The sequence below is a fragment of the Gopherus flavomarginatus genome, chromosome 20 (genome assembly GCF_025201925.1).
Source record: "Gopherus flavomarginatus isolate rGopFla2 chromosome 20, rGopFla2.mat.asm, whole genome shotgun sequence".
Classification (NCBI taxonomy): domain Eukaryota; kingdom Metazoa; phylum Chordata; order Testudines; family Testudinidae; genus Gopherus; species Gopherus flavomarginatus.
In genome coordinates this window covers 18637886-18650645 of record NC_066636.1, presented here as the reverse complement: position 1 = coordinate 18650645, position 12760 = coordinate 18637886, and the positions used below count along the sequence as shown (strand labels likewise).

Genomic DNA, 12760 nt, shown 5'->3' with positions numbered 1-12760 from the left:
AGTGGGAGTCAGGACACCTGGGTTCCCTTCCCAGCTCTGGAAGGAGAGTGCGTTCCAGTGGTGAGAGCAGGGAACTGGGAGTCAGGACTCCTGCGAGCTAGTCTCAGCTCCGCCACTGACTCTCTCCATGGCCTTGGCCCACTCACTTTCTCCCTCTGCCCCTCAATTCCCCCATCTGTGGAATGAGGATGATGCTAATTAACAGGGGTGGATCCGCAGCTGATGATCAAGAGTGTGTCCAGTACCTAGATCCCAGTGGGGATTAGCTGGACAGACACATACATCTACTGGCTTCCCACAGGGTGGATTAATTAATTCATAATAATTCTTAGCATTTCTACAGGGAGCTTAGCCTCAATTAGTGCTTGAGAAGCAGGGGGGGATGGAGCCCCACTAACTGGCCAATCTGCCTTACACTTTAGGGGGACTCCTGCTTTTTATGGCTGCCACCCCCAGGGCTTCACACCAGTAGGGGATCCCTGTGTCCCAGTGGGGCTGCAGGGAAGAGGGAGAGGGGTACAGAGTGGGGGAGAGGCACTGGGCACGGAGAAGAAGGAGAGCGTGCAGCCCCCAGTGCCGCGATCCCCAAGGCAATGCTCCCCCAGGCGTGCCGTGAAAGGATCTCCCATGTAAGGCTCTCCAGCGGACACCCCCCACCCCCTGCACCAGGCTCCCCGCAGACCCAATTAGAATCTCAGCTCCCTGCTCGCAATAGACTAAACAAGTTAGTTCTGCCTGGCGGCTCGCTGGGCCGCGGTCACGAGCAAGTGCCGCCGGGAGATGGAGGCAGGAGCCAGAGAAGGAGGCCATCTCCGGGCTGGTGGCAAAGGCTCCAGCTCCGTGCCAAAGGCCAGGCTGGGAGAGGCAAGCTGCAAAAGGCTCGGGGGGCATCTCAGACTTTCCTCCCAAGATGTTTGAGTTAAAAAGCAACCCGGAACCTCGAAACAGTCCGAATAAAAACCCCCGTGGTTCTCAGTTCCCCTTGGCGCCTGTCCAAGGCCTGTCTTCCAGCCTGTGTCACAGACTGCGCCCTCCCATACCCCAGCTGGGTGCCGTTTGAGAAAGAGAGGCTAGCGAGGGGGCCTGGAAAGCAAGGGGTTTGGGGCTGGCTGGTGCTGAGTGCTGAGAACTAGCCCTCCTACCTTAATCGGATCAGGCTTGAGGAAATCAGTCTGTCGAAGGCAGCTGTTTTGGGATGCCGAGGGGACAGTTAAGTCTTCCCGGGGGGGGCCTCACCCCTCCCTCTGCCTTTCAGAGCTGTCTGCTGGCAAAGACGACGCAATGCTCCTGGGGGATGGGATGGACAAACATTCCCTCACCCAAGAGATTCTCAGTCAACTGCCTCTGGCCCAGCAGGTGAGTGGTGCCACGGAGCGTGGGAGGAGGGGGGCACCATAGGCATCCCTGCCCTGGGCATCTTGGGGCATGGGTGGAAGCGTTTTTCAGGGGGTCCTTGCAGGCATCATGGGTATTTTAAGGATAGTCTTGAGCACCAAGGTGAGCGTTTCAGCCTAGCAAGTGGGGGGTGGTGATTTGGGGATCACCCTGGGCACTGTGAGGGGGTGATTTGGGGCACTCGCAGCACCAAAGTGGGTGATCTGGTTTTCCATTGGGTTAACCCCAGTGATAGCCAGCAGCATGAAGTCCCACAGGTATGCCCCACTATTATCAAGTAGCAGGACGTCCCACAGGTTACCCTCAATAATGGCAGAAGTCCCATAAATTAATCCCAGTAATCCCCAGTGACAGAGAGTTCCACAGGTTAAATCATTTCCAGTAGCAGTGAATTCTACGAGTTAACTCTGATAATAATATCTAGTGGCAGGGAGTCCCACAGGCTATCCTCAGTAATATCTCACTGCAGTCAGTCCCACAGATTAACCCCTGTACTATCCAATGGCAGTGGATCCCACAGGTTAAACTGAGTAATATCCAGTTGCAGTGAGTTCCATGAATTAACTTCAATAATAACCTGGGGCAGTGAGGCCCCACAGCTAATCATGTTAATATCTAGCAGCAGTGAATCCTCTGGGTTAACCCCACCAATATCCCGTGACAGGGAATCCCACAGGCTCACCTCAACAATGTCACACAGCAGCAAGTTCCATATATGCGTTTCAATAACAACTACCAGCGTAACCTTCTCTACTCTTACCATAGACAACAGCCTGGGGGACGCTGGGCACAATCAAACTCTACCTGGGCTTTGACGCGGAGAGCGATGTTCAGCATCTCGTGGAGGCCATCGCGGGCAATGGTAATGCAATCCCACCACAGAGGGGTGCGGGGAGGGGATCCCAGTAGGCAGCTGAATATTCACACCCAGTTTTCCTGCTCCCTTGCTACAGGCGCTGACCATGGGGCCATCCTGGATGTGCTGACCAATCGGACCAACGCCCAGAGGCAGCAGATCACCAAGGTGTTCCAGGCCCTCACCAAGCAGGTAATGGGAAGGGCCCTGGGGGGGTGCTGGGCTGGGCTGTCAGCAGCAGCGATGCTGTCTGTCTGGGGCTGGTTTCAGGCACTGGAGTCTGTCTGCCCTGCAGAGACATGCCCTAGTGCACAAGGTGGGGTCGTGTGCCAGACATTTGGCAATGCACCAGCCATGCAGAAGACAGAGCAGCCGCTCAGCAGGCTCCTTTCTGTGTCCCCCTGCTCCTTTGGGTTCAACCCCCCACCCTGTCATATTAATAATCCAACACATCCTGGTTGCCTCTACGCTGCACAACGGGCCACTGCAATTCTCACTGTGACTGCTCTGATCCTCCTATGGCCATAGCCCAGGCCCCAGCACTTGCGCCAATGGAGAATCTCCATTAGCTGTGAGCAGTATAGGGCGTATGACACATTACCAAATCTCTCCACTAAGGGACAGCGGTGCATCCAGAGACATTGGCCACCTCAATGCAACCCTTTTCCTTTCTCTAGAGGCTTCCATCTGAAACTCTGTGCAAGTAATATTTGGTAACCTTTGCAGCTCCCCTGTATGGGAGCCCTTACTCTCGTCGCTTAACAAATGGGGAAACTGAGGCTGTGCTGAGGTTACACAGCAAGTCAGTGGCAGAATTGTGAATACAGCCCTGGAATCCTGACTTGCTGTCTCTTGCTCTACCCACTGGGTCACACACTCTCCCAGAACCCAGGGTCTTGGCTAGTTTCATGCTCCAACTGCTAGACCAGCCCACTTGGGGCGATCATTCGTAGGGCCCCGAGGAAGGGAGCAACCAGAGGGTCCCCCAAATGCATGAAGCCTCCTGTCTCAGGGGAGTTGGGGCCTGGAGCTAGGCAGCTGCTTGGCCTCAGCTGCTCTGATCCTTCCGGGGCTCTCTTCCAGGACCTGCTGAAATCCATGGAAGCGGCTCTGTCTGGGAACCTGGAGCGGGTCATCGTGGGGCTGCTGAAGCCTCCGGCTCAGTATGATGCTCATGAGTTGAGGGCGGCCATGCAGGTACGGCCTGGGGATGCAGCTCTCCCTTGGGAGGCCGGTGGGGTGCATGTGGCCCTGCTCCCAACTCTGTGCCTGGTTGCGTCCAGCAGCGAGGGGCCCACCAGAGAGATTATAAACATAGGTGGAAAATACCCAGAGGAGTTTCGACAAATTCATCCGGTCAGTGGGAGGGGTCCAAGGAGCAGGAAGAGTTGGGAGGGGGCAGTGAGTGAAGGGCTTTCAAAGGGGATATAGCAGCAAGAAAGCTCAAGGGGGTTTTAGACTGGCCAAGTCAAGGCATTGGGATGTGATATCATATGTGATGTCTATTGTGGTAGAGGCCCCATGGCGCCGGGCGCTGCAGACACACAGAGGGAGACAGTCCCTGCCCCAAGCAGCTCACAGTCAGAACAGACCAGACAAAGAGTTGGAGGGGAAACTGAGGCACTCTGAGCAGAAAGGACTTGCCCAAGCTCACCCAGCTAGTCCATGGGCATAGAATCCAGGTATCCTGCCACTCTGGGGTGACACCTTGGAGGGAGGTCCGAGAAGAGCAGCACAGACAAGGAGGGTGGCAGGAGCCGTACAGAGAGGTTAGAAGGGGGATGTGATAACAAGTGGCAAATGCCATCACCGTCCCGAGGACTAGGTTGCCACAAAGCAGCGTCACTGCTCACAGGGCTGCCCATCCCTGCTCCTGGCTCAGTGCTTCCCCTTCGGGCTGGCTCTATCAGTCCCCTATTCTAGTGCAGCCAGCAGCAGGCTTGTCCTCATCCCTTAGCTGTGCCAGCCACTCCTGTTCCAGCCGCTCCTGTACCCACTCTGTGCCCTTTGCTTTCACAGGGCATGGGCACTGACGAAGATGCTTTGATTGAAATTCTCTCCACTCGATCCAACCAGCAGCTCAGAGAAAGCCTGGCCTTTTACCAGTAAGGTAAAAGTGGGGCGGGGAAGGCCAGGGGCTGTGAGGAGAGCCCCAAGTTAGCGCTATCTGAGCTTGGGAGGAAGGGCCTTGTTACCCTGAGGACATTTGGAACCATGTGTCTCTGGAGCCAGCTTGGATTCTTTTTCTTGGGAAATTTCGATGAAAATCGAGGAGAGGGGAAATAATTTTGTCATCTATCAGCCAGGCTCCTTGCTTGGACTACATCTCCCATGATGCACCATGCTCTCCCCTTTGGTGGTGCATCATGGGACTCACTGGCCATGATGCATCATGGGAAATATAGTCCAGCCGGGGAGCCTAGCCCGAGAGGGGAACATAGGGAGCATGAGGCATCTGGACTACAACTCCCATGAGGCACTGCAATAATTGAAAGAGTTCAGTTTGGGGGCATTCTGCTTTTCAATGAAAAATGAACCTTTTCTGTGGGGGAGCAGACCTGTCTTGTGATTATTATTTTTTTTTTAGTCAAAACCCCAATTTTCTGTTAAAAAACAGTTTCAATGACAAATTTTGGACCAGTCCTATGTGGTCGCACATGAAGGTAGATTTCTGTCGCCGCACCCCAACGCTGGAGTATATATACAGGCTTCTGTGGCCACCCTACCAAAGGTGGTCCTTTAACTCAAGCTGAAGACGATGCTGCTTTTAGCTCCAGAGGTCTCTTGGTTTGATCCCTGCACCTGTTCTAGCTGGCAGTGGTGTTACCCATGCAAGCCACCTTTAACCAGGGTGATTTCTCTGTCTCCAGATTTTAAAGCAGACCCTGAAAAGGACATAACCTCGGAAACCAGCGGTTGGTTCAAGGAAATTCTCCTGGCGCTAGCAAAGGTAAAACTTTGCCTGGTTCCTTTTCTGCATGACCTGAATGGGCATGTACACTGGGGACCACTGCTCAGCCAGAGGAACCAGCAGAGCAAGAGTAGGCGGGGGCAAGCCCTCACCCATCTACTTTACCATCTCCAACACTCCCTTCGCTCAGCATTTGTGGGCATCACGGTACATACAGCTACTGACAAACAGACAAGCTTCCACCCAGCTTGAGTCCCAGCTTTGTTTCTGTTATTTACCACAGCCACCCAAGGGTCCTCTAGTGGCTGAATACTGTAACTGCGAGTAGACATACCATTATGCGGGTTGTGGGGTGAGGGATGCCACCTCTGACCATGTCACAAATCTGTCTCTCCGGCCTTCTACCCTGCAGGGGAAGTGTGAGCACTACACTGGGATCATCGACTATGCCCTGATACAGCAGGATGCTGAGGTGAGCCTTGGGATGTGCCCGAGTTGGGAGTGGGTGCAAGAGTTGTTGAAATCCTACTGCTGGACTGATTCCCTGCCTCACGGGGTCCCCATGGATCCTGGTCAGTTACCCTACAGAGCTGCCTTGGGGAGGGGTTGCTTTGCTGCCTCCAGTGGCAGCAGTCAGTACTGCACCTTGCTGTACTCCGGCCACATGCCGCCGTAGTGGCACGATTGGCGCCAATGAGCGGCTGCCCCTGCCCATTGCACCTGTTCGTCCCTGTGTTGCTGGATCACATGCCCCCTGTGTGCCTCAGGGCCAAGCTTCCCCAGCAAAGCCAAGCTCAGTGCACCTCTGCTCAGAGCTGCCTCGTTATGGCTCTGGAATAGGTGCCCCCAGTCCCATCTTGCTGCATCCCAGAACACAGTGGGGTTAATTCCAGGCTAATGGGGAAGACCCCTTGCGGGGAGCCACTTCTCGCAGCACCCGCAGCCCATCACCGCTCTCCTCCTCCTTCCAGGCTCTTGCAGACCCAGGAGCCAGGAGCGAGGGAGCCGGTGAGAGGACGTGGATAAGCATCTTCACCCAGCGAAGCCCCGAGCATCTCCGCAGAGGCAAGACCCAGGCACCCTGCTGCACGGAGCCCCTGGTGTCGCGCACAGCTGGGAGCTGGCAGAGGGAGTCGGGGCACTTCTCTCTCTGTCCATGTGGCCCGACCCAGGGATACCCCTGGAAATTGAATCATAGAATCATAGAATCTCAGAGCTGGAAGGGACCTCAGGATGTATCTAGACCAACCCCCTGCTCAAAGCAGGACCAATCCCCAACTAAATCAATGGACTCCTGGAAGCAGGGTGCGGCTGGGCAAGGCCAGCCCCACGGCAGCGGAGGAGAAGCAGCAGTGGCCACCTCACTGTCCACTCAGGTGTGGACCTGCGGCCCCCCTGTCATGACAAGAGTGCTGGTCGGGCCAAGTCTGAGTGAGCGGTGTCATGATCTGATGCATGGGGTCCGAGTGCTGCTTAGGTCTGACCCATGGTCAGTGGGGTGGCCAGCACTGCGCCTCCTTACCACTGCCGTGGGGCCGGCTCTTGCCCCATGGCTCCCCATCGGGGGGCTGCCCAGCCTCCAGTGGCCCTTGACCCCTCTGCTGTGCTTTCAGGACTCACTCAGCAACAGCCTGGAGACCTGCTCCAAGCAAGGGACGCTGCAGTGGGTACCTGCCCGGGAGAGCCAGCCAGGACGGGGGTGGCAGGTGCATACCATATGAAATGTCTGGAGGCGTTCTGGCCCCAGGGTAGATGTGATCCTGTCGGCAGCACTGTATTTTACCCCTGTCACTCGTTTCACTCCGCAGGGAGGGAATAAACCCTACCTGTAAGAGTGCAGTGTGGCTGTATATGCAGTGTGTCCCTACCCCAGGAGTGCTTTGCTGATACAGAGTCCCGGGCTGCCCCCCCGGCAAAGCGCGCCACATGCAGGCCAGGACTAACTTTCCCCTTTCCAACTCCGGTAGTGTTCGGTCAGTACCGGAAATCCCACGGGCTGGAGGTGGAGGAGACCATCTGCAAGCGCTTCCAGGGAGACGGCCAGGCGGCCATGCTGGCCCTAGGTAAGCACTCAACCGGGCTGCGGCTGGGTCCCCTGAACCTGAGAGCGCCATCAGCCTAGTGCAGTCCAGAGAGGCAGAATGGCCCAGGGGTTAATGTGCCAGCTGGGGACTTGTGCTCTGCTAGAGACTCACAGGGTGACCTTAGGCTAGTCGCTCCGTGCCTCAGTTTCCCACAGGGGACCATAGCATTTAACTGCATCACAGCGGGTTGGGAGGATCGATCCGCTAAAGCCTGGGAGGTGCTCAGGGATGGCAGCCGGAGAAGTAGAAGAGAACATTTAGTGGGAGTCGCTATTGCAAATTCCCTGTTTTCTGATGACGTCACTCACTGGGTGAGGGCCCCATTTTTAAAGGACTAATCCCTAGCGAATGGACGGGGTACACATGGTGGAGACATGAGTGATGAGCGTGGCATGCGGCCATCAGAAGGAGGAGGCGTGGATGGTTATAAGGACCCTGCTTGACTCAGTCTATAATGCTCAATTGAGTCACATAGGTTATACGTTCTGTGGGACAGGAACTGGTTTTGGACAGCACCTTGCGCAATGTGGGCCTGGGCCAAGCTACTTGTTTATTTATTAATCCGTTCTAAACAGATCCTGCAGCGTCAAGCGGGAGAGCCAGGCTCTGGGCTGCATTCGAGGCCCAGAAGAACATGAGCACGAGCATGCGCGTAGGCACAAAGGTTTCTGGGCTCAATAGGTGACTCGGGGCTGGCACCGAGCTGCCTGGCCTTAAGAGACAAGATGAGCAATTGCTGCCCCTGGGGCATGGGGACAAATGCCACCTGCTTTCTAAGGAGCACTGCCGTCCGCTGGCCCCTCCATGTCAGCGCAGTTCCTAGAGGGCCGGCACTAGCCTCGCAGACGCCAGCTGCAGCGTTGTCTCCAGCGAGCCCCCCGGGCCAGCAGCCCACATTGAGTGGCTGAGCACTGAAGGGGTCATGGGGGTTGAAGCATGCTGGGAACGGGACAGTGTGGTGCTGGCCCTACACTTGGGAGGGTGGGGGGAGAACAGAGGACATCAGTACTAAACCCAATCGTGGCTCTGTATCAGTTCTGTAGTCCCTTAGGACATGACAGGTGACACCATGCTGCAAGGCAACAGCAGCGAACCCCAGGGCAGAGACTCCTACTCTGACAATCTCCACCCCTGTCATGTCAGCTATGGGAGAATCTCCAGGCGCTGTGTACAGTACAGGGCTTATGACACACAGTGGAGCAGTTCTGATTCCACCCAGCAAAGGGCAGTGGTGCCCCATGCATGCCAGCCAGCATGTGCCACGGTTTGAACCCTGAGCCCCTCTCTCCTTTCAGCCTCTGTGTGCAGGAACACCCCACACTACTTCGCCGAGAGGCTGCACAATGCCATGAAGGTGAGTCGCCTTCAACTTGCGCCGGTGCATCGGCAGCATATGGGCCCAGCCTCCTTTTGGGGCAGCCTGGCAGTGATGTTCAGGCTGCAGGGGGTTCTCTGAATGCCACAAAGGTCAGGCAGGGTCTTTAGCCAGTGAGACGGGGGCCGATGCTGCATTAGCTCAGTCTGCTAGCCGGGGGCAGATACTGGGCTGTATGGACTAACGGGGATACAGTGACCCCTACCTCTGGAATTTGGGGCTCCACTTCCCCTCTATTAGCAGCTGGAATTTCTCCATCTCCCAGCCTGAGCATGCACCTTCCCTCCCCCGACAGGGCCCCGGCACCGATGACAAAGTCCTAACCCGCATCCTGATCTCCCGCAGTGAAACCGACCTGCTGAGCATCCGCTCTGAGTTCAGGAAGCGCCATGGGAAGTCTCTGTACTCCTGTCTCCAGGTCAGCACGCTGCGCCCCACCCCCACCCCCAGACAGACCCAACAACAGCGTGGCCTGGAACCCAGGGCATAGAGCCGTTAGAGCAACCCCCCCGCACCCCTCAGGGGGCGGAGACAGACCCAACAACAGCGTGGCCTGGAACCCAGGGGCATAGAGCCGTTAGAGGAAGCCCCCCACACACACACTGTGGGCCTGACTCCCAGATTCTCTGCTCTACCCACTACACCCCACTTCCCTCCCAGCACCAGGTCTAGAACCCAGGAGGCCTGGCTCCCAGCCCCTTGCTGAGTGAGAGCAAGACCCAAGCCTGCTCCTTGGAGTCAAGCCTAGAATCCGGGCCCTCCACCAACAACTTTCCTGTTCTAACCACTAGACCGCGCTGCTTTCTTCCAGTGCTTAGGCTGGAGAGGAGGAGCGCTTCCCCCACCCTTGGGAAATGCCTCATTGTTCTTTCCTTGCTCCAGGTGGAGACGAGAGGCGATTACCAGGCAGCGCTGCTAGCCTTGTGCAGGGCGGAAGACCTGTAGGGCGGCTGCGAGCTTCGGCCCATTGGCCTGCAGAAAACGGTGGGAAGCAGTGCACCGGGGAGGGAGGGAAGCATGAGTCTGCCTCATGGCATCGGGTTCATTCCTCTGCCGTTTTATCACGGAAACAGCCACAAGCTGCACTCAGCAGGGTGCATGTATGCTGCAGTTGGGGCATGTGATCGCATACCCGAGCCTGGAATAACAAGAGCAGGGATGGGTGGCTGCCCGGGCAAGCCCTGCCCTCCCAGGACCCTGGATACTTGAGTGGCCTCCACCCATGCAGTACTTCAATAGGTACGGGCATCACTGCTGTTGTTACTGGAGCGAGCTGGCTAGATCCCCTCTGCATGCTCTGCAGTCACACCTCCCCATGGCAGGGGAGACCATTTTTTAAATCAAGGCTGGAGGTTTTGCTAAAAGCTCTGCCCTAGGAATTGTTTCGGGGCAGGGCTCTGGCCTAGATGATCACAATGGTCCCTTCTGGCCTTGGACTCTAGGAATACCAGGACGTGCAGCCGTCCTGGGGCTGAGAAATCAGCAGTGCTGCCAATTCTTGTGATATTATTGAAATCCCAGTTCCAGGAGTCATGTGATTCTGGGGGACCGTTGGCTTGCATTTTCAAAACAGACTTTGTCCACGGAAAGTTTTCCAGTATCAGCTTAAAATGTTTTGTTTTTTTTTAACCCAATATAGTTATACTGGTATAACCTCCTCCATGGACATGCCTATCCTGGTGCAAGAGGGCCATTTAGCTATGTCACTTGGGAAGAGGTTTAAGTGAAATCCACCCCCTCCCATTCTACTAAAATAAAAGAGGCCACACCCAGGGTTACCCTAGTATTTCTCTTCTCTGGCTAATTCTCATACCTAGCTCTGCTACTGAGCTTTTCTTCAGCAGAGCGCAAAGTGCTTTCTAACAGAGGGCAGTGTTCCTATCGCCATTTTACAGATGGGGCAACTGAGGCATAGAGCAGGCAGTGACTTGCCCAAGGTCACCCAGCAGGCCAGAGCTGCCATGTCCTCCTAGTCTAGCGCTCCAGCTGTTAAAACACTGCTGTGTAGACATGTTCTCAATTTTTAGCCCTTGGGCTTGAGAATGTGACCTGAGGGAAACCCTCATGGTTCAGAAACCGGGGCCTGGGGAACCAGGCGCCAGACTCCAAATTTATTATTTTTGAACAATCTCATTTTTTTTTTAGCCAAGCTTGTGATCTTTACTGGCCTGATACCTGGTGTTTGATCCCTTGACTTTGGCAACAGAGAGTCGGGAAAATTGAATCTCTCTCTGGCCTGGCCCCTATTAAAATTTCTACCTTCATAACTGTCAATCAGGAGGTGATTTGTTTTAACCAGTCTAGTCAGACCAATGGGTCAAATCGTACCGTGTATACCAGTGTGAAAGCACCTTATGCTGGTATGGCTGATTCCCCTTCTCATATAGGACTAGCTATGCTGGCATAATGCACCTCTCTCCTCCTATAACTGCATCCCCACTAGGGCCAGGCCTACCCTATAGATCAGTGGCTTTCCAGACAACTGCACCCCTTTGAGGAGTCTGATTTGTCTTGTGTACCAAGTTTCAGCTCACTTGTGCTTACAAAAATCAAACCTCAAAAAACAGGCGTGTCACAGCCACGCCATTACTGCCCAGTTGCTCCCTTTTGACCATATCATTCTAGCAAATGCATGGACTGGTGTATAAATATTGTACTTACATTTCAGTGGGAGCCTTGGCTGAAGCCAGAGCCTCAGGCAGCGGGGCTGAAGCATGCAGTTCAGCTTTGCGGGTCCCCCTGTGATGGGGGGCCCCGGGCAGTTACCCCACTTTCCTCCCCCCCCCCATGCTGGCCCTGCACACGCAATCCCTCTAAACCCATCCCATGACCCTCCTAGGGGCTGAAACCCGCGGGCTGAGGATGAGAGGGATAGCTCGGTGGTTTGGGTATTGGCCTGCTAAACCCAGGGTTGGGAGTTCAATCCTTGAGGGGGCCACTGAGGGATCAGAGGCAAAAAAAAAAAAAAAAAAAAAAGATAGTTGGGTCCTGCTTTGAGTAGGGGGTTGGAACTAGATACCTCCTGAGGTCCCTTCCAACCCTGATATTCTATGAAACATGAATCTAGATGAGTTGAGTACCCCCTGGAAGTCCTCTGCTATAGACTTCTGCCAACATATAGCTGAGAGCTGCCCCTTTAAGGCCAGGGCTACCCTGACCTCAGCTGGTATAGCTATGGTGGGGGGAAGCAGCATGATCCCCGAGCTGTACCCCCACTGTATATGCAGTTCTACCAGCATTGCTCATTTCACTGGGCAGGGCAGGAAAAGTGCAGCTGTGCCAGTGTAAGCATGCTTTGCTGTTCTATCACTGTAACAGGGCCCCAGCTGCAGGGTGGGGTTTGCTGCTTTAATTATACCAGGCTATAGTTCAAAGTGGTACAACTTTCTAGCAGAACCACATGTGCATGTCTGGCCCCACTCGCAGTGGTACGGACTCCGAGTGCCTGGGTGGAAGGGTGGTGCTGTTATCCCTCTTACATGGATGGGGAGCCAGCGCCCAGAAAAGCGATGTGATTGGCCCAAGGCCAGGCTGGGGGTTCTGGTAGGACTGAATGCTGCTAGAATCAAGCGCTCGCCCTGTTCGTTTCCTGGAAAGAAGCCGATGGGAGGCCCTGCCGCTCTGCTGAACCGAATCACTCCCCCAAAGTGAAACAAGCATCATTTAAACAAATAAATGATGAAACCCTTGGTTATGGAAAGAATGAAGCAGCCATCCCTTTTAATTTTCTCAGCCCAGAGGTGGCATGATGCAGGCAGGGTGACCAAGGATCCAGTGGCAGAACCAGGAAGAGAACCCAGGAGTCCTGACTCCCAGGCCTTCTCTACACTCCTCTCCAGAGTTGGAAACGCAACCCAGGCATCCTACCTCCCAGTCCAGGGGTCAGCTGCTCAGTGACACCTGAAAGAGTCCACTGTTGCTGCAGCACCATGTATGGTTTTTAGGCAGGTCCTACATAAGCAGCGACTTTTTAAATGTACCTTTTGCTGGCAATGGAGACTAGCAGATGACTGACAGGCTGGCAAAGGGGGCCTTGGAAAATCTAGAAGAACTAAATACATTTGATTCCTGGCTCAGTTGCTCATACCAAGGCACTGTCAGTTTCCCACACGGGTGCTCTGCTGGGCTTGGCTGAGGTT

The 12760-nt window shown here is 55.0% G+C and overlaps 1 protein-coding gene across 1 annotated transcript; it reads left to right on the top strand.

Annotated features, from left to right (window-relative positions):
- The first annotated feature begins 1089 nt into the window (after positions 1–1089).
- ANXA9 (annexin A9) lies at positions 1090–11539 on the top strand. Its single transcript, XM_050930659.1, is given in 12 exon segments — positions 1090–1356; positions 2161–2257; positions 2349–2443; positions 3335–3448; positions 4271–4361; positions 5122–5201; positions 5575–5634; positions 6134–6227; positions 7130–7225; positions 8542–8600; positions 8917–9039; positions 9504–11539. Coding segments are annotated over 12 exon segments (1047 nt in total). The 5' UTR covers positions 1090–1281; the 3' UTR covers positions 9567–11539.
- The last annotated feature ends 1221 nt before the right edge of the window (positions 11540–12760 follow it).